Source organism: Helicoverpa zea, chromosome 6 (genome assembly GCF_022581195.2).
Source record: "Helicoverpa zea isolate HzStark_Cry1AcR chromosome 6, ilHelZeax1.1, whole genome shotgun sequence".
In the NCBI taxonomy this organism is placed as follows: domain Eukaryota; kingdom Metazoa; phylum Arthropoda; class Insecta; order Lepidoptera; family Noctuidae; genus Helicoverpa; species Helicoverpa zea.
This window is the reverse complement of record NC_061457.1, coordinates 9671005-9695029: the sequence shown is the minus strand read 5'-3', so window position 1 is coordinate 9695029 and position 24025 is coordinate 9671005. Positions and strand designations below refer to the sequence as shown.

Here is a 24025-nt window from a genome sequence, read left to right as displayed (position 1 = left end):
CAGTTGAACCTTAAAATCTTTAGTATCTTCCAGAAAACTATTACATGACTGATCCCTCGAAGGCTGTCAATCACTTAAATCAGGATAATCTTACTCCCGGGCTGCGGAATCGTAACCAAGTGACCTTGATCCTGGTACCCGAAAGGCTCCAAAAGGATAGGTTTTAGTCAGTAAAAGTCGGTCAAGACTGGTCAGACCGTTGTGGTTGCAGCAGGAGGAATCATCTGATGATTTCCTACTTAAAATAAAAGATGATCTTACTATAAAAAGTAACATCATTATTTGAGAGTGACCGTTTTCAAATGGTACCTAGGTAATAGTTCAATCGTTTCGTAGGCATGACTGGCAATAAGACTGGCAATAAGCTCACGCTTTCTTAAATACGTTTATGGGCGTTCCTCAAGGTCCAATATTAGGTCCATCATCTTTATTCTCTGTTTAGTTGTCATGAGGATTGCATTGCTATAGGTAGTGCTAATTTTTTTTACAAATATATAGCCTGTTTAATATGCTATGTCACGAATGAATATGACTGAAATACATAAAAACGATAGTGATATCGTCATAAGAATGAAGCCCTTTGTTTAGGAATTTATTATCTGGTGTAGTCAGGTCAATGCGTGTCATAAACAGTGTTGTTTGTTCCTTGCAAGAAAAAATAAATTCACAGCAACCAAAAAGACAAAAGCTTATATACCTAAGTAAGGTATGTCTCAAATATTTGTGGCCATTGACATATATTCTAACAGTGCGTAGTACATATATACAGGGTTACTGGTAAGTAGACCGCATCCTTTCAGGAGGTGATAGTATAGGTCAATACGGACAAATTTGACCCTGGGATACACTGGGCAAAAGTTAACCCGTTTCAAGATAATCGAATTTCAAGATCAGTCGTCTAGGTACACGTATAAATTTTCATTATTAGTCAAAAGTCTTGTTTTTGTGGATTTTTGTGTGTTTTTGGATAGAAGATGAATCATTTCATAATAACAAACCATAAAACTGTACAAATCACAGAGGAAATTATAGCGAACAGCAATTACTTTTTTAGTAGATATTTTCTCAAAAATATTACTCTTCATTTTTTTGTGCAGAATACTTAAAAAACATCTACATTTATCTAGCTATCCAAAAAGCCACAAAACACACAAAAATCCGCAAAAACGAGACTTTTAACTAGTAATAAAAATGTATACGTGTACCTAGACGACTTGTAAAGAAAAGATCTTAAAATTCGATTATCTTGAAACGGGTTAACTTTTGCCCAGTGTATCCCAGGGTCAAATTTGTCCGTATTGACCTATACCACAGATTATATAATAGTTACTACGTAACAGATAAATCACTCCATACAAAAAAGTCCATACCTACTGTTATAAGCACCTACAAGTTCCCCAACTACCTACAAATTCCTAGCTGCGTTATAAAATGAACCTTAAAAGCTCGAGCGCTTGATTGTTATTCCAATGCGATAGCGCACAGTTCAGTGACCGCAACCGTGCCGTGGCCGTGCTTAGGGTTGCTTCTTACAATTTATTAATATTTAAGTAGGAAAACAAAGTTACGCTTATTTTAAGATAGCCTTTTTTAAAACTGAGTTTTTAAATAAAAAGTAATGTCAAGAATATTTTTCTTTAGTTAAATATTGTATTGCCTACTAAAATGGAGTATGGGTACATATTACTAAATATTACCTAATACGTAAGCATAGGTAAGTACTTAAGTAAAGCTTTCGTCAAAATCAAAGGCGGTTTCCAACTATTTTTCGAGCACAAGTGCCATACCCCATATGGTGCAACTCCGTCGAGTGTTGATACATACCTAAAATTGGTTTCTGCGTAGCGAAACACGTAATGTTCCGAGTCGTCATTAAGTTGGACCAGAACTATACCTACTTACACTCGAGATATGTTTTGAGCTACAAAACTCATAATACAGTTCATATAACTAAGTAGGTATCTAAAGTAAAATAAGTACCTAATGATCTCTGTTGTTAAAATCATAAAGTAGATAAGTATTAATTTATTAAAAAAAAATTAGAATTACTAGATAAGTTCATACATATAAAATGTTTCTAAATCTTACAATAGTCGCATATAAACCAACACAACTCAAAATAATCCATCAGTTTGTGAGGTAGCTTAAACAACCTAATAAAAACCAACAGCATAACGTACCACGAAATAAAAATAATAACATTGGAGCGCGCGCGGCGCGTGTGACTGTTGTGCGCCCTGAGCCGCGTGGGGCTACCGGTAACCCAGCGAGCGGTAGGCATTTATGGCGCGCAAGTACGTCGAGTGACAGAGGCCTGCCTATACTATCACCTCCTGAAAGGATGCGGTCTACTTACCAGTAACCCTGTATATATCGATGTTTGTGGCAGCTTCTTTTGACCTCGGTTTACCACTTCAGTTACAAACGACCTGAATACGAGAAATTATACCATAACCAGGAAGTTTCTTCGTATGCCCCATGTGTGATTTACGACCACCTACTCACTAACGTGAGTCCTGTTGGTTAAATCCTGTACTTACTTTAAATTATCCATCTGTCCAGCCTTTCCCAACAGTTTTGGGTTCGGCTTCTTTCTTCTTGAGTAAACTGATGATATCTCTTTCTTAGCACCTATGACTTGTCAGAGTTTTGACCTTTGAAATAATCCCCCCTACCGAAATATTTTTGGTTTATTGATTTTTGCCTTAGGATTGGTAGACCCATACAGCTGTTACTTGGCAACGATTCGTGCTCCTCTTCTTAACTTCTTTAAATCCATCAGTTACTATTAGAATTCATGTGTATCAATTAGAGGTACCTATTTAGTTCTGCAACTACGCTCGTTCATTAATCAATTTTAATCTTGTAAACAATTCTATTATAGTGTTTAGAAAACCTAAAGATACAAAAACCATTCCTGCTCTGGTGCGTAGGTAAATAACAAAATATTCAACCTGGTGTATAAATAAATATTCATTCATACATTCAAATCTCTACTATTTAGTTTAGTAAGAGCCGCAAATATATCGGTGTGTCGTTCACAATCACATTAAATCCTATCGCATATACTTTATGATATTCTATGGCGAATTGTAAAAAAAATAACCTAATCCATTCAGTGGTTTAACCACAGGATTCATTTTTCGTTTTTATAATTTACAACATCATGTGTAAAGCAGAGATAAAGTTAGGAGTATCGAATGTTTTGATCGGTTGACAGCTGTCAGTTTTCAAGGGAGAATTTCAGTTGTTTGTAGTGACTGACTTTTAAATGGTGTTCTAATTTTCGCACATTTTTATTGTATTTACTTTGTTTGAAAAATTCATTTTTTTATTTTTACGTATTTTTCTTTTTGTTAATGGTCATATTTTAACCAGTACATTAACGCATTTAATTTAATGTGATTGTGAACGACACACCCGATATACCTACCTACCAAAATATGTATTGGAAAGCCATAAGGTAAGTTATCAATTAAACTATCGGAAAAATCTTTGAAGACTAATTTTTATTAGCGATCATATACTTAATTGATATTGGTACCTACATTAAACCAGTATTACGTCCTCTGCTCTTGTATGGTCTTGATACCCATTGTATTATAGCGATGATAATAAATAGTGAATAATAAGAAACTAATAATGGGACCTCCAATGCTGGGTAGCACGAGGTTGAGATGATGATTAGATCCCGATTATGGAACGAACTTATCTAATCCAGTTTTATTGTGCTTTTTAAACGTAGGTACTTGTATACCGAGGATTAAAGAAAGAATAGTAAAAGTGGTACTTACAGATAGCTGTTCTCGTGCGCACGTTTCTAGAGTAGCACATCGGATGCAAGATTGCCCAGTAGCGGTCGACGGAAACACCCACCAAACAAAAGATACTTATAGTGCACAGCATCACTAACAACGACACAGTGAATAGACAAGCATGGAGGTTTCGTGGCTGGCCTACTGATGCCAGTATCGCAAACGGTATTCCTAGTAGACCGACCAGCAAGTCTGCCACTGCCAAAGACACTATGTAATAGTTTGTGCGTCGTCGCAGTCTACGCTCACGTCGGAACACATAGATCACCATAGCGTTCCCGACTACTGCCACCAATGCCACTAGGATTTCGAAAGTCGTATACGTCGCATGAAGTTCAGGAGTAGGTGTTCGGTGAGGTGCGGAGGCTACTGTCGTCGCCTCCGACACCATCTCCTCAGTGGTGTCCGTCATAGTTGTCTAGTGGTCTCCTCGGCAATAACTTTCGCTACCACTTCCGATTACGTATGACTGCACAATTCCTATATTCTTTACAAGTTTGTCACTTTTGGGAAATGTATCCGGAAATAGCATGATTGATGCTATTTCCTCTAATTGAAAACCAAAAACAATCATAATTATTGGCAGAAGGGTCGAATGTAGAGTATTTTTTTTTTAGTTTGAACACTTAACAGTTGTCCGAAATCGGATTACGAACGTCCGCGGCCGAGCCACGCGTGTCCCGCCCGTGAGGCGTACTTCCCATCACTGCGGGCGCGAATTGGCGCGAAACTGTGGCGACGACGGATCCCGCCCTACGCCCTGCGCCTAGCACTTGTTGCGACTTGCGACCGCCACCACCTGCCCTTGAAATAGGAGTCAGGTTCACGTTGCCCACGCTACACCGAGAATAATGTTATTGCTCATTTAATTTAATTAACTGTGTATAGCTACTACACTGCCCTTAAATAAAGGTCTAGAAGAGATGCAGCTCAATTCAAAAGCTTTTCACGTAAAACCTAAACTAATTATGATAATATCATTATCAGTTTTGGTTAAAAAGCAACTCCGCGTGCCTGCTTGCGTTGGATTTGAAGTCTACTTAAGAGGCTGACAGCACCCAAAACAAAATACGTACGAAAGAGAAGCCTGGTGGCGCCGTTCGTAACATAATATAAATAAATAGCTTTAAAATGAGTTGATTAATCAAATAGTAGAGTAAATTGTATTTTTTTTTTTTTTTTTTTTTAAGGGACACCTTTTTCACACACGGTCGGTTAACCCCATGGTAAGTTATTTATTAACTAGTGTTATGGGTGCTAACACAACTGATAAACTACATATAGCTACATATATACATATTTATAAATACATATCATAACACCCAGACCACGGCCAACAAGCATGCTCATCACACAAATGTCGACCGAACCGGGAATCGAACCCGGGACCTCAGGTTCGGCGGTCCGGCATGATGACCATTGCGCCATCGAGGTCGTCAAACGTCGGTCGTCGGTTTTAAATAAAAAATGTTTGAAACAAGCCAATGTGGGTGTTGTCAGCGCCTTCATTTGTAAAGACTGGTTAGGTATATTTTTATACGCATTCAATCGCAATCGAAATTTTATTTTGCAATTAGAGACTTAGAAAAAAAATGCGTGTAATCGAACGCAGAAAGGGTTTAGTGATGGTTTTATTCCCAAACCTGACGGCTGACCTTAAAATCCCAGATACGTTTTAATTCGTAGTTTCTGCTGTTTGTTTTTTTAGTATTTTTTTAAATTAATATAAATTACTTTTGAATGGTCTGACCCTACTGATAATAATTGAGCAATGTTCAATGTTTCCTACACAGTAATATTTTAGATATGTGACTATTTTCGATTGAGAATTTAGCATCACAAAAATTACAATGTTATAAAACCATACAAACCTTATGTAAAAAAATAAAGTACAAGTAGCAATATAATCGTGTTCAAACATTACCCACATTCTGAATTGCAGACATCAAAACAACTATTTAGCTAAACAAAGTAAGTACCTATAAAGTAATGTGGCCTCATTTATTCTAATGACCCTAAGAAAATTCTCAACTATTTACAAGATTATTATGAAAAGTCAGGCAAATGAAACAAATTGTAGTATTATAATACAAATGATTAAGTTAAGTTATATTTGTCAGTAAATGTTTAGCTTATAAACATAAAATCATTAATGGACAAATACATAAATATAATTATAGAACACAATATTGCTTACAGCAAAAAAAAAATAAACTTTGTTACTGCATATGTAATCTCTGTACAAACTCACTTGGAATTCCAATATTTAACAATGATCTACCATCTACTTGATCTAAGTTTGGATGGAAATGCAATAATGCTTCCCAGCATATTTCACTCAATTTTGGTACACATAGCCAGACCTTATAAAGTATATTATTCCTACTAGCTGCATCTTCTTTTGGCTCAATACCACCAAACACATACATACAACCAGAAGATGTAACTGCTGAAGAATGAAAATATAGAGGATGTGGTAACACTGTCTTCTGCATTAGAGTCCATTGTAAATCAGAGATGTTTAACCTCCAAATATCCTCAAACACTGACTGTCCATCAGAGCCACCCGCTACAAACACCTGTGCACCAGTAGGCAACTCTATCTGTACTGCACTGTGGCACTTTCTCGGTAAGGGAGCAATAGTATCTTTGGAACTATCATCAGCCTTTGGAGTTAGTATTCTCCAGGTATTATTATCGAAATCAAACATAGGTATTTCCATGAGTTCAAATGCCCAATCCCCGGTGCCTCCACCTACAATGTAGAGCTTATTGCCGACACGGGCAATTTCATGTCTGTATCTGCCTAATGGCTCACCTTCTTGACCTGTTCCTACAAACACTGGCTCCCATACTAGTGTTCGCAGATCTAACCTGTAAAATAAACAAACCAATTTTATTACAAAGTGAACAATTTTCTTTAAAAAAATGAGCCTCATATGATATTACATAAGCCATACTAAATAAATTACCTATAAATATCACAGTTATACGCAAATCCATTAGTGCCTCCCACTGTATAAAAACATCCATCATGGCACAATATGGCTTGCCCATACTGTCCAGGAGGTCTAGTTCCAGTGACTTCTAAGATTTGCAGTCTTGCATCCTCATTGCATGTTCGCCACACAATCACATCATTACTGCATTTGTTGCCAAATGGTGCACCTGTGCCGCCGAATATCTAAAACAAGATGCAACTTTAGCAGACTTTTCATAACACCTAAGTTAGTCAAGTTGCTGTTAGTACAAACCATTAAGTATCTCCCATTCATACACATCGCGTTTGACGCTAACTCTTCCGGCATGTTTTCAATTACTTTATGTTGTTTCCATTTTCGACTAGCTATCGAGAAACTCCAAAGTTCTTTGAAAAGGGGTCGCGCCGGCGTCCAAGTTGGATTATCTCTTTGAATGTTAGTTAGCGGCAGCGAAGGATTGTAGCCACCAAAACAATAAATATTAGCATCATCACAAGCTATCCTGTGTCCACTACGAGGTCTGGGACTTTCAAAACCCCGACATTGCACTTCGGTAACCTTATACGGCTCGAAAATGTAATCATTTCTTCTAGACGTCATAATTTTTCTACCCAAATTGACTCATAAAGTCAATAGAATTGCAATTTATTCCGTTTATTTAAACAGATCCCATTTAAAATATGCAATAGTAATTATAAACCTCACAATAAATAATTTTATCCCTTGATTGGATTCATTCAGCGTGCGCTAGTGTGAAACAATGATGACATTTGTAATTTTCTTACTTCTGTCAGATGTCATTTTTCAGTTATAGAGCTGTCAGTTAAAGTTTCCCGAACTATCCGGCCGCTTCCATACCTTCTGCACTCTGAGGAAGGAAACCGGTCAGAGAATAAACATAACTATATCGCACCGTAATATATCAAATATTAGCTCCCTCAAAAAAGATTACGGATACGTAGTATTAATGGAATCGGATCAGATTGTCGGCCACGGTAGCTGTTTTAAGGAGATTAGCCATCAAGGCAGGGCAAGATTCTGATTATAGGGCACAAGAATTTGCGTCTAGTAGACACAAGAGCATTCTATATTCAAAAGCCGTATAGCAAGTGAGTGCAGTGTTCTATTATGAGCGCTGAGGAATATATCAGACAGAGAGCGCGAGCGGTCACGCGGTTCAAGCGTTCTGCGTTCGAGCTCTACCACTACTACTACTTGACCGACGACGCGGTCAGAATGCCTCGTCCGTGAGTTTATCTGTGTAACGTAATTTGACACAAAGAACGCAAAACTGACCGCTTGACCGCGTGACCACTCCCTGCCTGATAGATCCCCGAGTGTTGGGGGGTAAGAGAAGGAATAGAACAAGTACGAGTCGGATATGGCGCACGAACGGTTCATTTATTTATATGTCGGAGAAGGTCAATGGTACGGACACTAAACGTCACGCAAGCGCGCCCTCTGGTGGCGTTTCTGGTGAAACAACATTTTGGCGCGCTTGGCAGAGTCGTGGTGGTCAGCGTGGCGTCGACGGAGCTCAGTCTTGGTCGAGTCCAAAGAGTAAAGTAATATATAGGGAAAAGAGAGCCCACTCACGTGTTATTCTTGCAACCCAATTTGACAATGCGCCATCTTTCTCTAAATTGGCCCCGAACTACCTACATAGCTATAGCTATAAAAATATTATAATTATGCATCATATTCATAACATTTTCTATTAGGGTAAGTAGCACCATATAACTATAACATTGGTTATCGTTATAGTTACATGGTGCTACTTACCCTAATAGAAAATGTCATCGTTAATATAGTAAAAGGTCGAAGGAAAACAAATAATTATTATATATTACTTTTTATTTACGCGTGTATGCGGAATGCAAAAAACCGCCATATTGATATTATTATGATCGGTTTTGTTAAGTTACTTGGAATACTGACACCAGGTCTTTTTAGATGAAATTTGATATTTGTGCTTTTTTAAACCGTATTTAATTTATTCACCTATTATATCTTTTTTTAAAGTGTCTAATATTTTCCTCATACTTTTCTCTAATTAATATTGCATAAATAATTTTATATTAACAAACAAAATCGATTATAGTGTAGTGCCATCTGTTGGTAATTTAAGGTATCTTTTAGATAGTAAATAGTTTCCGGGCCAAATAAAAGGTGGCGACTCTTCGTTTACTTAGCTGTCAAAATGTACGGAGTGTCCTCCCCCTGGTCGAGTCGTCGTGTTGCGCACATCTCGAAACTAAATTTCGTTACGTGTAGTGTACCTAGTGTTATTGTAGAGTCTTGTGATTTTTGTATTGTAATGGTTCCTCTAACCTAACAGACAGACATGTGTTGCTGGGGAGTTTGTTCCGCCACTTCTTCTTCCCAGCCAAAACACATAGGAAGTGGCGAAGGGCGGGCGTTTTAGGGGCTGTCTTTTGTTCTGACTAATTTGAATAAACGTTTGAGTTTTTAGTTTGTTTGAGTTTTGAGTTTCTTTGAGTTATCTCTTTGCTTGATTACCCTAACTGATGTCGGACGATAGTGCCATCCTGATGTTTCGGCGCCCTCCGACATATATATAAAAAAAAGTTTTTTGTACAATGGCCCTAAATTTTTTTTTTGTATTTGTCATTATAGCGACAACAATAATACATCACCTGTGAAATAATAAATATTCGCAAAAATAAATAAGTTTTGAAAATTCAACTGTTTAACTATCACGGTTTTTGAGATACAGCCTGGTGATAAACGGAAAGGGCGCTAAGTCTTGTGATAGTGTCCCGTTTTACCGAGACCACCGAGAAACTGAAGTGACATTTAAAGCCTGGTTCCCACGGTGCGTGATTCTGCGGATCCTCACGCACCACAGCCGACGCTGACGGACGGTAACGCACACGGACAGGGCTCTTCCCACGGTGCGTGTCGGTCTGTGCAGATCTTTTAAAACTTCATTTCAAAATGCAAAGTGAAAGAGAACGTGTCGTCGCTGCAGCAGCGGCTGTGATATTAATTAACAAGTACCAAATTATGCGATCTACGAGTAGTAAAAGGAAAAAGAAACCACGGCGCTGGTGGATATCAGCATACAACAAAAGTCGTTTAACGACTTAATATGTCTATATACACTTACATTAAAATTTGAATTAGATATAATTTTATTTATTTTGTGTTTTGTCACACATGGCAGTGGGATCACGGTAGAAAATTAACGAATGACATAAAATCCCTGTCCGCACCTTTGAAGTTACCGACTTGCGACGGATACCGGCGCACCGCTGCAGACGTTGCAAACGACCACGCACGAGGCCATTCCCACGGTGCATCGTGCGTGCTGGTCGGCGTCCGTCGGCGTGCGTCCGCGAAAACACGCACCGTGGGAAGCCGGTGTAATACGGTCACGGGATGACGGGAGGTAGTTACCACTGGACACGAGTGAACTCGTGCAAAATAGGTATTATGCAATAAAAGACGTAAATGTAATATAATCATATTTTATTTCACCACAAATCTTGTAACACAATGAAGAGCTTAATATCTTGCCATTAAATGGAGACCAAAGTCGTTAGTTTCTAATATAGCTATTAAAGAATATATTTTTTTATAATAAGACGTTGCTTTATCTACGTAATTGCAGAATAGCTATAGGTTATAATATATGACTCAATGTATGATTCACAAGTAGAAAATAATATTTTATAATTTGCAAACTAAGAAACCAAATCCAGTAACCAAAATTAAATTATTAACAAATAGTAACTATAACGTAAATCACATTGAATATTAAGCGGAGCGCTGCATCCCAGTTGCAAAGAGGACCTTTTGCTTAGACTTTTTGTTTTTCTTGCCAGAGGGCGAGGAGGCGGCGTGGAGCGCAGCTTCGATAGCGTCACTCAGCACCAGCGAGCGCGGAGCCGACACCTCGTCGTCAGCAGCGGGGGGCGGCGGCGGAGCTTCCGCAACTTTACGCACGCGCCAAGTGCCGCAAGTGCTCGCCATCTGTGAAAAAATAATGTTTTTTTTATTTTCTCAACATCATGTGTTCATCAATTTCATGAATGATTTATGTATGAAATTACTAAATTACCTTAGCAAACGATGGACCCGGGGGCGGGGATCCGAAGCTAGTAGATGGGCTAGATTGTTCAAATGTTGTCAATGGCCCAGGGTCTAAAGGTGGGCTGGAGAATGAGGGCGGAGCCGGTGGGAAAAGAACTTCAGAGAAAACGTCTGGCTTCGGCGGCCCCTCTATGGCGCGACGGTAAGCGCGCTCGCGGCGTCTCTCCTCACGCTCATGACGCGCGCGCATCCGTGCACGACGGTCCAATTCATCTAAAGAGTGAGATTATTTAATAACTTGCACATATTATAAAAAAAAAACTATTTTATTTAAAACGATAATAATATAATTACCAGTGAAGCTTTGCAGAGCTGATGGAGTTACATAAGGTGGCTGTAATTCCAGCTCCACAATATCATACGCACAATAGAGAGGCAAGTGTGCGGTGCAAGGCATATGTTTTCTAGTCTGAAAAAATAAGAATTGAAGTTAGTAATGGTTGATTTAAATAATATAAAAAAGTATAATTTGCTTATAAATGTTGTCTCACTTGTTCACTGAGAGAGAATGTTTCTCGATGCAATACGCGGCCAGTTATAACTTGCGGCGCAGCAGCTAATGCACCCCAAGATGCATTGAGAATGCGCACATTCAAACTGTTGAGAAATACTTGCTGTCCATCATCAGCTTGATAGAAATAAAAATATTTAGCTTGGTTGAGTTTATCAATGTCTGTTACAGCATTGTCCTCAATTGGGTCTGTTTCTTCAGGTACACATTCAATTAGTGGAAATTCTTCTGTCTGTACATCATCCATTTCAAAAGATGGTGCGTCAGGATTTAAGTTGGAATCAACTGCGTTAAGATTTAGGTCCTCCATATTATTATGAATGATATCAATGCATGCAGCTCCTCCTTCGTCATTCACGTCGAACCAGTCCAATTTGTTTTGATTTACTTCTTGTTTTTCATATACAGTAGTAACTGTACTATCATTTTCCTCTTCTTTAACCTTTGGTTCATAAAACTTAGCGTCAATGTTTTCTTCTTTCAACTTGAGCATTTCTAATGCTTGTTCCAAGAAAACTATTTCAGTTGTATCAATTTCTGCCAATATTTGTCTTTGTATTTCTTCCCTCTCCCGTTTCAAAATTTCATGGACCTGGAATTTGACAGCAGATTAAAGAAAAGAGCCAAGATCCCATGAAATACCGGCACATTATCAATATATAAGTGCATTATCTATAAAATGATATTGTTAAGTTGTTGTGTTAATGAATGCGACAGTTTGTAAGAATGTATCATGTATGTGGGTATGCAATGCATATTTCTATTTTCCAAAGCAAATGGAGTAATAGATTTACCTGTTGCTTATTAGCAGAAAACATCTTGCAGTATGGTGCATTATTGATGTTTTCTAAAGGCAAAATGGGTATTGCCGCTTCGGTCACTTGTCCGCGTGGAGGCGCCACTTCAACTGTGGTTGAACCTCGCAGACGACGTACAAGGCGCATCGTCACCTAAGTTATGACAGAACATAATTAGCACAAAAAAAAAAATAGTTTAGATAAGGTTTTAAGGTTAGTATTACCACCGACCTCTTCAGCAGGAGAACCCCATTGTACAATCCTTGTGGGTTTCATATCTTTGACATGTAGTGGTGTAGCACACACAGGGCAGGGCGGTGGCTGCTTCTCATGAGCTGCAGCATAATGTAGGACGCAGGCCCAGCAGTACACATGACCGCAAAGGCCGACGCGACCCGCAGCCGGAGGGCCCAGGCATATTGGACACTCGGAACGACCTGTGCCTCTAACCACCTAAAGAGCAATTCACTATTAATTTTAAAACAAAAAGGTTTAGTTACACTCATCATTATTTTGTAGACTTTTGAGAACCTATCAAATTCAACAATATATTTGAAATACTTTAGAAACTGTGTTGTGTGTTAATGATTATAATTAAAAAAAACTGTGATACTGATTAGTATGAACAAGTCATTCTAATTAACGAGTCAATTAGTTAAGCTTTTATACCAACACATAAAAAAAGTATTTGATACTTACAATTTCTTCAATATGTTCCCACTTAATGGGTATATCAGGGTCCAAGAGGTTTGGCTTATAATCTCCATCTTCTTTCACCACAAATTGGCAACTGATAAAAAAAGAAAGGTTTTAGCCAATATAGTAGTAAGCAAGATTTCCAGATTTGCATAAATCTGAAACCTAAAGTACAAATCTTTATTCTGAAGGTTATCTACTATTTTTTCAAAATATAGAAACAGATATCCTACATAATACAAGATTTAACAAATTATGAATAAACTGTGTGTAAATCTTTTATCTCTGCTCAATTGGCCTTTAGTGTTGTTTGAACCATAGACATAATATTAGTAAACAGGACTGCGCATATAAACCCAAAAAACGAGCCGAGTGAAACAGTTAGTACGGAGGCTGTCTGTCCCTTTCTAATAGGGTGACTATGAGATTAAGCTATGTGAGACAAATCCGAATTTGCTAAGATTATTAAACACAGATTAGTATTGAAGTTTTAACTTACGCAGTTTGTGACCTTAAGGTACTAATAAAGGCTTTTAATAATTAGCGGAAATTAGCAGTATAAAAGCAGGAAGATTCGAAGTGAAGACTGTTTTTTTTGTATTTCTACTTCATATATAGACTGCTGAGCCATTTATGTCGCCTTTCTTAATTTTTTGGGAAGCTATAACAATAGTACAACAGTTTTAAAATCCATCAACCATATTTTGACTCGTTACAAGAATTCATGGGCACCCTAGTTGTTTGGTCTACGAAAATGTTATTATTAGCTAACCTGTGGAACGATATATTGCAACCACCATAGGATTCACTTTTGCAAGTAGAAACGCAACACTTTTTCACCATTTTAATAGTTTAAATTGATTTAATACAAAAAAATATAAACAAAATTTTAAATGCTGATTACGCGCCAAGAATGTTCAGGGTTACCGCTAGAAAATAAAAAAAAAACAAAATAAAAATTTATGTTGTTTATGTTTTAATAATAAATACGAATAAATTAATGCGATTGTTATTAATTTGTTGACTTACAATTGTTAAAATAAGATCAAAATATAAGTGATTCAATTGTTTTTGGGAAGACAAAACTTTTGATCACAACATTTTTTTATGCTGGCAAGGTGTTAGAAAGAGACAAACAGCCTCCGTTCGAACTATCCCTCTCGGCTCGGATTTGCCTCTGTGTATTATGCAACCAATTTAGTACCTTATTGCGTTAGAATAGAGTTCATTTTCGTAAATATATATTTTGAGCGTGCGCAATCTTGTTTAGTAATATTATATCTATGGTTTGAACTTACTATGCCCTTAGATAGAGATCATGATCATGCCGGTTTGAAGAACGATACTGTTGGCCTGGCCGACGCTGCTGGACACCTCTACGCTCCGGCACCCCACGAGAGGGATACATGAAGTTCAGCAAATGGTTCAAGTTTTGCTTTTTGCTTCCGGGCACAAACACTGAGCCTATTTCAGGCTCATCATCCTCTTCTACCCTGTAATTTAAGTAAATTATTGGTGAGATCTATGTAATAATATCTATTATCTAGTTCTTGGACTGAAAATTCAGTCAGTGGGTTGTCTTGCAATTCAATATTTAATGTTATAATATTCTGTTTTGATGCTAGTGTAGTCTTACACAATAAACCAGTATTTAGTACTTTTACTATGTTCAACCTACCTGGTGTTCGACGTTCCACCCATAGGGTAACCGGTGGGACCACGAGCGCGGGGTCTCCTGTCAACCTGTCCCCTACCACGCTGAGCCGGCACATTCTTCCTACTAGGTTCATTTTTAGGAGTACTTCCAGGTCCTTCACGTTTCTTATTATTACGCGGCCAAGGCCTCTGTGTCAAATCTGGAAGAAAGGTTATCACAATTTCATAATACCTCCTTGTCATGTTACAAAATATTTTAAGCGGTAGTGACGTGATATCATCAACGCAATACCTATCAGTGCCTACCATGATCACCAGGATATTAACGCGAGCCAACGTTAATTTTAGTTAGAATTGTAGAATTATTATGCACCTTGACAAAATTCTAATCACAATCCGTAACACTATGAAATGAAGTAAGTACCTACCACCTACACAAGACAAGAAAAAAAACTCACCAGTATTTTTCTTACAGTCGATGGCTGATGCCCTCGACTGTGGCTGAGAAGATCGGTTCAAAGATTTCTTGTCCATTCTGGATTCCTCCAACATCCACAGAAACAGCTGAGCGGGGGACTCCGCAAGGAGATAACGATATTACGTGCAAGGCCGACATTTTAGAAAGCCATGTTTATAATACAAAACAAAGAAAAATAGATTTCTCTATACAAATTACTTTTACCACGCGGTAAATAGACAAGTACGAAACTTTAAACACAAAAAAGGGAGTATAACTACTCCCTTTCGTCGATAACGACGAAAACTTTAGAGAACGAAACCCTTTTTAGCTCGCCACAAATATGGCGACCGACCGGCAGCCAGCCGATGAATCGGATGCGCACTTCCGCTGATTTATATTATTTCACAGAATCTCACGAATGGTTCAAATAAAATTAGAAATAAACTTAACTCAATATGCTTTTTATAAATATTTTTATTTTTAAGTATTTAAAATTCGATAAACAAATGATTTTTATTATAAAGTAATTGACATGACTCATCAGTTTATTTTCAGTTGACGTAATTTAATTTTAATAATCTTTTTTTCCACTAAATTATTATACGTTTTAAATTTAGTAGATATAAAATCAGTGAACAAATAATTTAACTATTTATTTAAGATATATTTTAATGCAGAACTAATTTATTAGTGAAGAAAACATTGTTTCGTGCTAAATGACGCGTATCCAAATTATACAGTAAAAAAAGCTAAATTGGCGCGAAACATAAATTTTTGCGTTGATTGACGGACGTGTTTCAATTTTCATTACCAGAAAATTTTGACGCAGACCATGAATAGTGCCGCTTTACCCAAAGAAAAGGCTTCAGAGCCCGAGGAAGAAGCTCGTCAACCGTCTGTAAGTGTTTATTCCGCATCGTCGCTGGCTAAGGAAAAAAAAATCATTTTTATTTTTTGAAGGAAGGTAGGTCGTGCTCGTATTTTTTACAACTGCCTCCTTCCTTACGAATGTAATCAGTTCATTTAATTGGCTTGTGAGTACCCTTTACAATGTTTGCCAATACGCGCACTCTATTTAATCACAGTAAAATCAATTCGAGTATTAAAACTTAAAAAACTTTGCAGGTTGAAACCAAAATGCTTTGTAACCAGCCAAAGAAACTGACGTTTGCTAAAAACGTTGATTTGACTGAAAAACCACCTTCGCAGATAAGCAGGTATAATCTTTATACTTTATATGCTATTTATTACCTTAAATTCTTACAGTATTGTGACTTTATTAAAGGGCAGGCTTTCATAAGGCACAATATTCACAAATAACGAACATACATCTTTTGAATGTTATTGCCATCATTCCTGGAGGAGTTGTATTTATATGATATATTGCTGTTTATGTAGTGATTTTTAAACCAATAATAACCCTTGCATTGTCAGCTCATACAAGGTTGTGTTGAGTCAGCCTCCACTTGAGCTCTCTCATAGCGAGAGGCTGATCTGGCTGCAGAAGCGCCGCACGGCTGGCCTGTGGGTGCAATGCGACGAATGTGACCGCTGGCGGTATCTGCCTAATGTCCTCGACAGACACGAATTGCCTAAGAAATGGTATTGTCGGATGAATACAGGTTGGCAGTTTATACAAAATTTTGAATATTTTAACTGTTTTATTATATTTAGTATCGCCTAGGCCCTAGGCTGATTTATCTAGGCATATTTTATTTACTAAATAAATAAAACTTCTCATCGACTCCATAACGCGAATGGCTTAACTCCGGCTGACAGCAACTGACGTCGTCCCCCTATAAGGAATTTCACTATAGTCCTTTATAAATAAAAATAACAACCTTATGCTTTCTGAGTATCACACCGCCCGCGCCGGCAGTGTACCAACGAAGTTTTGTCTTTTTTAAATAATCATAATTTTTTCTTCAAATTTCAGACCCTGAGTTCGCCAGTTGTTCTGTACCCGAAGCTCCTCTGCGTCTCCATGATGAGGAAGACTTGATCCATAGCGAGTATGCAGCCGGGTCGCTGGTGTGGGCCCGCCTAGGTGGCTGGCCATGGTGGCCGGCCATGGTGGATGACTGTCCCGACACTGAGCAATACTACTGGCTTGATGGCTTCTCTGATATACCCGTAAACTTTTTCCTTTGAATTTGCATTTAAATCATCAGTTAGGGGGCAGCTATTCTGATTTAACTAGATAATATAAAAATACTAGCTTCCGCTTGCGGCTTCGCCCGTGTGGTGTGTTGATAAAAATGTGTTAATGCAGGGTATCACCTATCTACATACCGAATTTCAACCAAAACGGTCCAGCCGTTTTTGCGTGAAAGAATAACAGTCATCCATCCATACACTCTCATAAACTTTCACATTTAAAATATAAATAGGATTTAAAGGACCTATTTTACTTTTCAGACTCATTACAATGTTGTGTTTTTTGATGCTGTGGAAGTTACTCGAGCGTGGATTGCTCCTGAACAGTTAAAACCATATTCTTCTAACAAAGAAATGACAAAACTTTTGTTGAAAAATAAGAAATATTATAATCGTCTTAAAGCGGCCATAGCACAGGCAAATGAGGCTGAAAAAGTTCCGTTAGAAATTCGCCTAGCTCGTTTCAGCTTCATAGCTAGACATAAGGGAAAAGTTATCAGTCCTAAAAAGCCAGAGAAAAAAGATTTAAAGAAATACCAGAAACAATTAAAGAAGAAGTTTAATGTTGATTTTCCGATTGAGTCTTCGGATTCAGACGATGACACTGTTGAGGACTTTAAGGCGATGCAGAAAAATAATAACAACGTCATTATTTTGGGTACACCGAAAAAAAGGGCTAGGAAGGAAAACAAATGTAGTGAAATAAACGATCAAAGTGTAGAAGAAAACAATTTGCCCGGTGATATAAATATCCAAAAACCAAATAACACCGAGACACAAAATTCGACGAATGTTGAATCTTTTTGCAATGGGAATAAGCCATCAAACTCTATGATAGTTCAAATAGGAAGTACGGAGGCAGACTCTATTGATAATGGTAAAAAGTATTTATTTACATTACATAAGATTCTTTTTTAATCACTATCTTAAAACATTTTTAACCCCCCTTTATGTTACTTTAGATACTTCTGCAACGTATGTGCCGGAGAGCGCCACCGAGCAGCTAAATCTTACTATCAGGATGGATACTCCAAACAGTGATGATTTTGACTTTTAAGTGATACTTACCTACCTACGTGCAATAATTAGTTCTGCAACGTATGTGCCGGAGAGCGCTATCGAGCAGTTAGGTCTTTCTTACCATCAGGATGGTTACTCCAAATAGTGATGATTTTGACTTTTAAGTGGTACCTACCTACCTACGTGTAATTAGTACCTATTTATATTTAAGTTCACGTGTTAGCTCTTACGAATGTAATAAATGTTTGATTTTGATTTAAATTCGTTTTATTTATTACAAAGAAAGTCTAAATTATACTAAGCCCCGTAAAACCGTTGCAATGGTTTGACTAAAGGGTTAATGAGTTTTATAAAATGTTTAACTTATGACATTTTACCTTGTCCTCGAAGAGAGTTGTGTACTAATGTACAATAAGTAAGTACGGACTGCTTAGAATGACATGAGGCGAGGTGAAGGCTGGTGAAAAAGAAGATGTAGGTAAAATTGATAGCAACTAGAGCGTCGTGAGGACCTATTTAACTTGACAAATCAAAAATAACAAATGTTTTTGAAAACCATAGCATGTATGTATATAAGTTTTCCTCTTCAGTGGTGTTGAGAATACTTGGGAAAGACTGGATAAACCTGGGGCCCGATTCTCCTAAGTTAATAATGTCAAAATCGAATAGAAATCTAATCGCAATAGCAGTTTTAACCATATCGGGCATTCTACTACTAATAAAAGACCAATCGTATTCGATTGACATTTGATTGGCGTACGATTGGTCTGCTATTTTGGTAATTTTGGTCTATACGGTAGTTTGCTGTACAATCATTTTGCAATCGTAAATCATTTGCAGACAAAATGATTCATTATTGAATGACAGAAAAGGATAAAAACGTTTATTTCAAAGAAAACATAGCGGAATGCCACATACGCTTCAATCGTAATCGAGTCGGGATCGGATCTCAGTCGAATCGAGTCGAACGTCAATCGAATGTTGCTTAAGTAAAATTAGGAGAATCGGGGCCCTGAGCATGTCAGATATCGATACTGTGGAAGCTGGTAAAGTGGCGGGGTAAAAAAAAAGTACGTGGTGGTTCCGTACATTCCGGAAGAAACAGAAATGGAAAAATAAGGTTTATTCGATGCAAAGGAATTCTGAGAGAATGTCAATTGGAGCTTAAAAATGTTGTGAATACAGCTCTATTGGCCTCGTAATTAATCCTTTATTGCTCTTTTCAATACTATTACTCAAGGTTAATAAAGGCTTCCCCACGAGCTGCGCAATTAAATAATTAAACATATGAAAAATTCAAAATATTGTAATGCAATAATAATATTATTGCAATATTGCATTACAATTTGATTACAATATTTTGAGAGACCACAAAAAATATTGAGAGTATAATATACTCTGTGGCAATATTTTTCAAGTCTCTGATTGATTACTTTTATCATCTGTGGATGCAAAGGCAAGGCAAAGGCAAGGAAAATCTGAAAATTATCCATCAAGTTGGAAAAAGAATTTTCGGCTGGTGCCTAGACGTCGTATATATTTGTTAAAACTCTAAATAGTAAATCGAGTGACTTGTGTTTCACAATAGCTGCAGCATTTGCTGTAGATAAAAAATAAGAATGGCCACCATATCATTCGCTAAAAGTTTGGTTAACCCAGGTACGGCAGGTCTCAATAAAACTAAAGTACTTGATTAAAATGACTAAATTGATACTCTTTCGCCCCTTGTATGAATGAAATTAACCGTATAAGTTATTTTTGTTTACTGTAAGTCGCCATATTATTGTAAGTAAAATCACACTTCAGTTATCAAGATTATGTAAAAGTAGGTTGCGTGATTTACAGATATGTCGATCGCAGGTGTTTTACCAAACTCCAATGGCACATTTAATTTCTATTGTCGATCATCTGTGTCTATTTGGGTTATTTTAATAACTCATAAAATTTTGAGGTTAAGTTATTGATTAGCAGCTGAAAAACCTAACATACTAACTATATGTGTAATTATGTTTGTTTCAGCTGTAAAACTGCTGCTTAAGCAGAACAACTGTTCACATGTTAGAAGCAACACAGTATCTGGTTTAACACCATTGAGTATTGTGCTTAGGAGGAACTATGCAGAGAAACAAGTGTTCGAGCGAACAAAACCTCACTGCAATGTTGGTACTATTGGACATGTTGACCATGGAAAGACCACACTTACAGCAGCTATTACAAAAGGTATTCCTTCAAGCAATTGCCTGGGTTTTCTTTGACATTCATGACCATAATTAAGTTAGTGAACCCAGTTCACAATATTAAATATTTATATTTTTGGTTCTAATTAAATTACAACATCACAACAATCCTGTGAAACTGAGACAAGCCTTTTTGTTGATCATTCTATTAACTTTAAAAAATAATGTAATCCAAAATAAAACTTTTTTTATTTAACCATTTACATAATTTTAAAACTAATTTTTACAGTATTAGCCGATGTCAATTTGGCCCAAAAGAAAGGTTATGCTGATATTGACAATGCGCCAGAAGAGAAAGCCCGTGGTATTACTATCAATGTTGCTCATGTTGAGTATCAAACAGAATCCAGGCATTATGGCCACACAGACTGCCCGGGTCATGCTGATTATATCAAGGTAATTACTCTCTGAACGTTAAGCAAAATGAACTATAAAATTGGATAGGTATGCACTTCACTAATGCAATAGGCATGATGACAGTAATCAAAAATCATTAAAATAATATATTTATTAAATTAAACTTGAAGCTTGGAATATAAAACGCGCATTGTTTTCTTTATTAATAATGTGATTAATATGTATTTTTATAAAATAAAATTACGAAATAAGGCAATCCGCCATGATATCTTGAACACCAATCAGAGCTCGTGACGTCATTTCTCAAAACAACTCGCGCGAAAGCGCGCGAACGTCACATTTCGTTATTGTGAACTTCCACTGCGATCTTTGTTTTTAATTAATTAGTTGTTTATAACACGAGTTATGGAGCCCGGATTTATCAATGCAAACAGCGCTAATTTGCCTAGAATTGATATCATAATGCTGGGAAAGTTTTTGGCATCAAATAAAGATTTTTGTTCAGCTGAATTTAGAAATGTTAAAACTTCCATGTAAGTATACTAGTTTAATTAAAAAACAATGAGAGATGAAACCTAACCTCGAAATAGTTATTTACATTATAAACTATGCTAGAATCTAGAGAACTACGTAATAACTTACATCAAAGTGATCTTCACAAAAATAAAGTTGTACCCTGGGCAATATTGCTTTTGAATCTCGCCTTGCAAGTTTAAGCCACTTGTTTCGTAGGTATTTTTGTAGGTATTGTGAGGAACGTACACAAATAACTTATCAGGAGTTGTTTTGGATGTGTTCTTACTTGGTCCCCCAGTGACCCCACAACACCTATGCCCTTTCGAATTCATATTTAATAACACAAAAAACTTAATTATTGCACGAGCGTTGTTCACTTGCGTCTTGTAATTTCAGTCGTGACGTCACAAGTGACACCATGACACTGACAAGCGTTTTCGCGCCGGATTCAAAGTGGACAGAGAAAAATGCAATTATTTGATAAAAAATATTCGCATTTTCTTAAAATTAATAATTTTTCATATAAAATAGACGTATACCTACATCATACAAAGGAATTTAAAAATTTGTCATCATGCCTATTCTAATTGTAATACTTACCTATGAAATAAATATGATCAGAATCATGTATCAACATGAGGTTACTCACAGAAATGCTATTCATTTTCAGAACATGATCACAGGCACAGCCCAAATGGATGGTGCCATCCTCGTAGTGGCTGCAACAGATGGTGTGATGCCCCAGACCAGAGAGCACTTGCTGCTCGCCAAACAGATTGGCATCCAACATGTAGTGGTGTTCATCAACAAGGTAGATGCCGCTGATCAGGAAATGGTGGAGCTTGTAGAAATGGAAATCAGAGAGCTTATGTCTGAGATGGGTTATGATGGTGATAAAATACCTGTCATTAAAGGTAATTCTATGTTTTTTTAATAAAATATGTCTTTTTTCTCATGAGAAATTGTGTTTGGACTTTACAGCACATTCTTTTGAATTTTACAGGATCAGCATTATGTGCCCTAGAGGGTAAGAGCCCTGAAATTGGTTCTGAAGCCATCTCGCAGCTTCTGAAGGAAGTCGATGCTTTCATCCCAACACCTGTCCGTGAATTGGACAAGCCATTCCTCTTGCCTGTGGAGTCTGTACACTCTATCCCTGGACGTGGTACTGTGGTTACTGGCCGTTTGCACAGAGGTTTGTATTCATTCCATTAAAGTTAGTGTAAATCAAATTATGTTTACAATAAAGGAAATCATTGAGTTATCTTCTTACAGGTGTGCTAAAGAAGGGAACTGAATGTGAAATTGTTGGACACGGCAAGGTCATGAAGACAACAGTCACAGGTGTAGAAATGTTCCACAAGACCTTAGATGAGGCTCAAGCTGGTGACCAGTTAGGGGCTCTGGTTCGTTCAGTTAAAAGGGAACAGATCAAGCGTGGTATGGTCATGGCTAAGCCTGGTACGGTTAAAGCACACGACAATGTTGAAGCTGCTGTGTACATCTTGAGCAAGGAAGAGGGAGGTCGCTCAAAGCCATTTACATCATTCATCCAATTGCAAATGTTCTCTATGACTTGGGACTGTGCCACACAAGTTGTTATTCCTGAGAAAGAAATGGTGATGCCTGGTGAAGACGCTACGTAAGTATTTAGAATATTATGGACCCATCAATCCCCTTGTATGGGTTTTTAAAACTGTAAAAATATATTTACTTTAATTTACAGATTGCGTTTGCGACTTTTGAAGCCCATGGTTTGTGAAACTGGTCAAAGATTTACTCTGCGTTTGGGAGACATAACACTTGGAACTGGTGTTATTACCAAAATCAACAGCAACTTGTCTGAGGAAGACAGGCTGAAGCTTTTGGAAGGCAAGAAGGCACGAGAAAAGGCTGCTTCCAAGAAGTAAATTTCGTTAGATTTAAAATATTAAGCTTAGGACTGTAGTTCAAATTATTATTGTATGCATTTACCAATGTAAAGTTCAATAAACTGTTAAAATCTACAGTTCCTAATTATTATTTCAACATTACATAAACCTTTTTCTGGTGAGAAATCATCAAATGACTCCTCCCACTGTGGGTGTCACATTCTGACTAAAACCCAATGTTGATTCTGGAGCACTGTGTACCAGGGGCCTTGGTAACCAATGGAAGTGAACAACTTTTTTTTACCCACATAGTAGAATGTGAGTTCACACGATTCCTTCACGGTATTGCAGATAGCCTCACCCTTCCTTTCTTTAATCCCCTATGTGACTTCGCCACAATTTCTTTATATGTGAAAGGGCATTTAAATGTTATGCCGCATCAACGTTTTTCAATCCCATCCTCCTACATTAGTTAGAACTGCGGCGTGACCAATTCGTAGTTAGGCTCCATAAGAATAGATACCTACCCAAGTAGTATCTGCTAATTTTTTTAGGTACACCAATTTTTACATTTTAGATCAGACCTAATTTAAGTGATGACATAATGGGCGTAATGTGTGAAATCGTCATAGACATAAGATCCCACTATCGTTCTTTATATTCTGCCTCTACCGTTTGAAAACGCGCCTGAACCAATTTGTATAAAATTTCCAGTTTATAATACTCAACAAATACTCAAAAAAAAATTATTGCGAATACATAGGTTATAAAATAAGATCGGAAATAGGATCCTAAATCTATGGAAAATATAGTTAAGATGTGTGAAATAAATTAT

General features: G+C 37.2%; 5 protein-coding genes and 2 long non-coding RNA genes across 7 annotated transcripts in view; 4 read left to right on the top strand and 3 right to left on the bottom strand.

Moving 5' to 3' along the window:
• LOC124631475 (adenosine receptor A2b) overlaps positions 1–4436 on the bottom strand; it is a 72736-nt gene extending 68300 nt beyond the window's left edge. Inside the window, exon 1 of the mRNA XM_047165888.1 lies at positions 3795–4436. Within this exon, the coding sequence (XP_047021844.1) occupies positions 3795–4227 (433 nt within the window). The 5' untranslated portion in view covers positions 4228–4436. The remainder of the gene's footprint in view (positions 1–3794) is intronic.
• On the top strand, positions 3369–4984 carry LOC124631477. Its single transcript, XR_006984509.1, has 2 exons — positions 3369–3463; positions 4433–4984. It is a non-coding gene; the product is annotated as an uncharacterized LOC124631477 (long non-coding RNA).
• A 908-nt stretch (positions 4985–5892) lies between these two features.
• On the bottom strand, positions 5893–7582 carry LOC124631423 (kelch domain-containing protein 10 homolog). Its single transcript, XM_047165804.1, has 3 exons — positions 7070–7582; positions 6788–6999; positions 5893–6689 (listed from the first exon to the last, which is right to left on the bottom strand). Exons 1-3 carry the CDS (start codon positions 7394–7396, stop codon positions 6035–6037), a joined length of 1194 nt encoding a protein of 397 aa, XP_047021760.1. The 5' UTR covers positions 7397–7582; the 3' UTR covers positions 5893–6034.
• Positions 7583–9480: 1898 nt separating this feature from the next.
• On the top strand, positions 9481–10276 carry LOC124631144. The gene is made up of 2 exons (XR_006984481.1): positions 9481–9606; positions 9732–10276. It is a non-coding gene; the product is annotated as an uncharacterized LOC124631144 (long non-coding RNA).
• On the bottom strand, positions 10272–15408 carry LOC124631142 (RING finger protein 10). Its single transcript, XM_047165341.1, has 10 exons — positions 15031–15408; positions 14595–14772; positions 14215–14409; positions 12920–13010; positions 12452–12673; positions 12218–12373; positions 11404–12015; positions 11207–11321; positions 10881–11125; positions 10272–10792 (listed from the first exon to the last, which is right to left on the bottom strand). The coding sequence occupies exons 1-10, from the start codon at positions 15122–15124 to the stop codon at positions 10577–10579; spliced, it is 2124 nt and encodes a 707-aa protein (XP_047021297.1). The 5' UTR covers positions 15125–15408; the 3' UTR covers positions 10272–10576.
• On the top strand, positions 14359–18470 carry LOC124631143 (zinc finger CW-type PWWP domain protein 1-like). Its single transcript, XM_047165342.1, has 7 exons — positions 14359–14431; positions 15847–15930; positions 16158–16249; positions 16467–16654; positions 16969–17165; positions 17451–18066; positions 18152–18470. Exons 2-7 carry the CDS (start codon positions 15865–15867, stop codon positions 18244–18246), a joined length of 1254 nt encoding a protein of 417 aa, XP_047021298.1. The 5' UTR covers positions 14359–14431; positions 15847–15864; the 3' UTR covers positions 18247–18470.
• A 1169-nt stretch (positions 18471–19639) lies between these two features.
• Positions 19640–23325, top strand: LOC124631260 (elongation factor Tu). The gene is made up of 7 exons (XM_047165557.1): positions 19640–19868; positions 20229–20429; positions 20676–20842; positions 21990–22233; positions 22323–22514; positions 22595–22961; positions 23046–23325. Exons 1-7 carry the CDS (start codon positions 19829–19831, stop codon positions 23227–23229), a joined length of 1395 nt encoding a protein of 464 aa, XP_047021513.1. The 5' UTR covers positions 19640–19828; the 3' UTR covers positions 23230–23325.
• Positions 23326–24025: the final 700 nt, after the last annotated feature.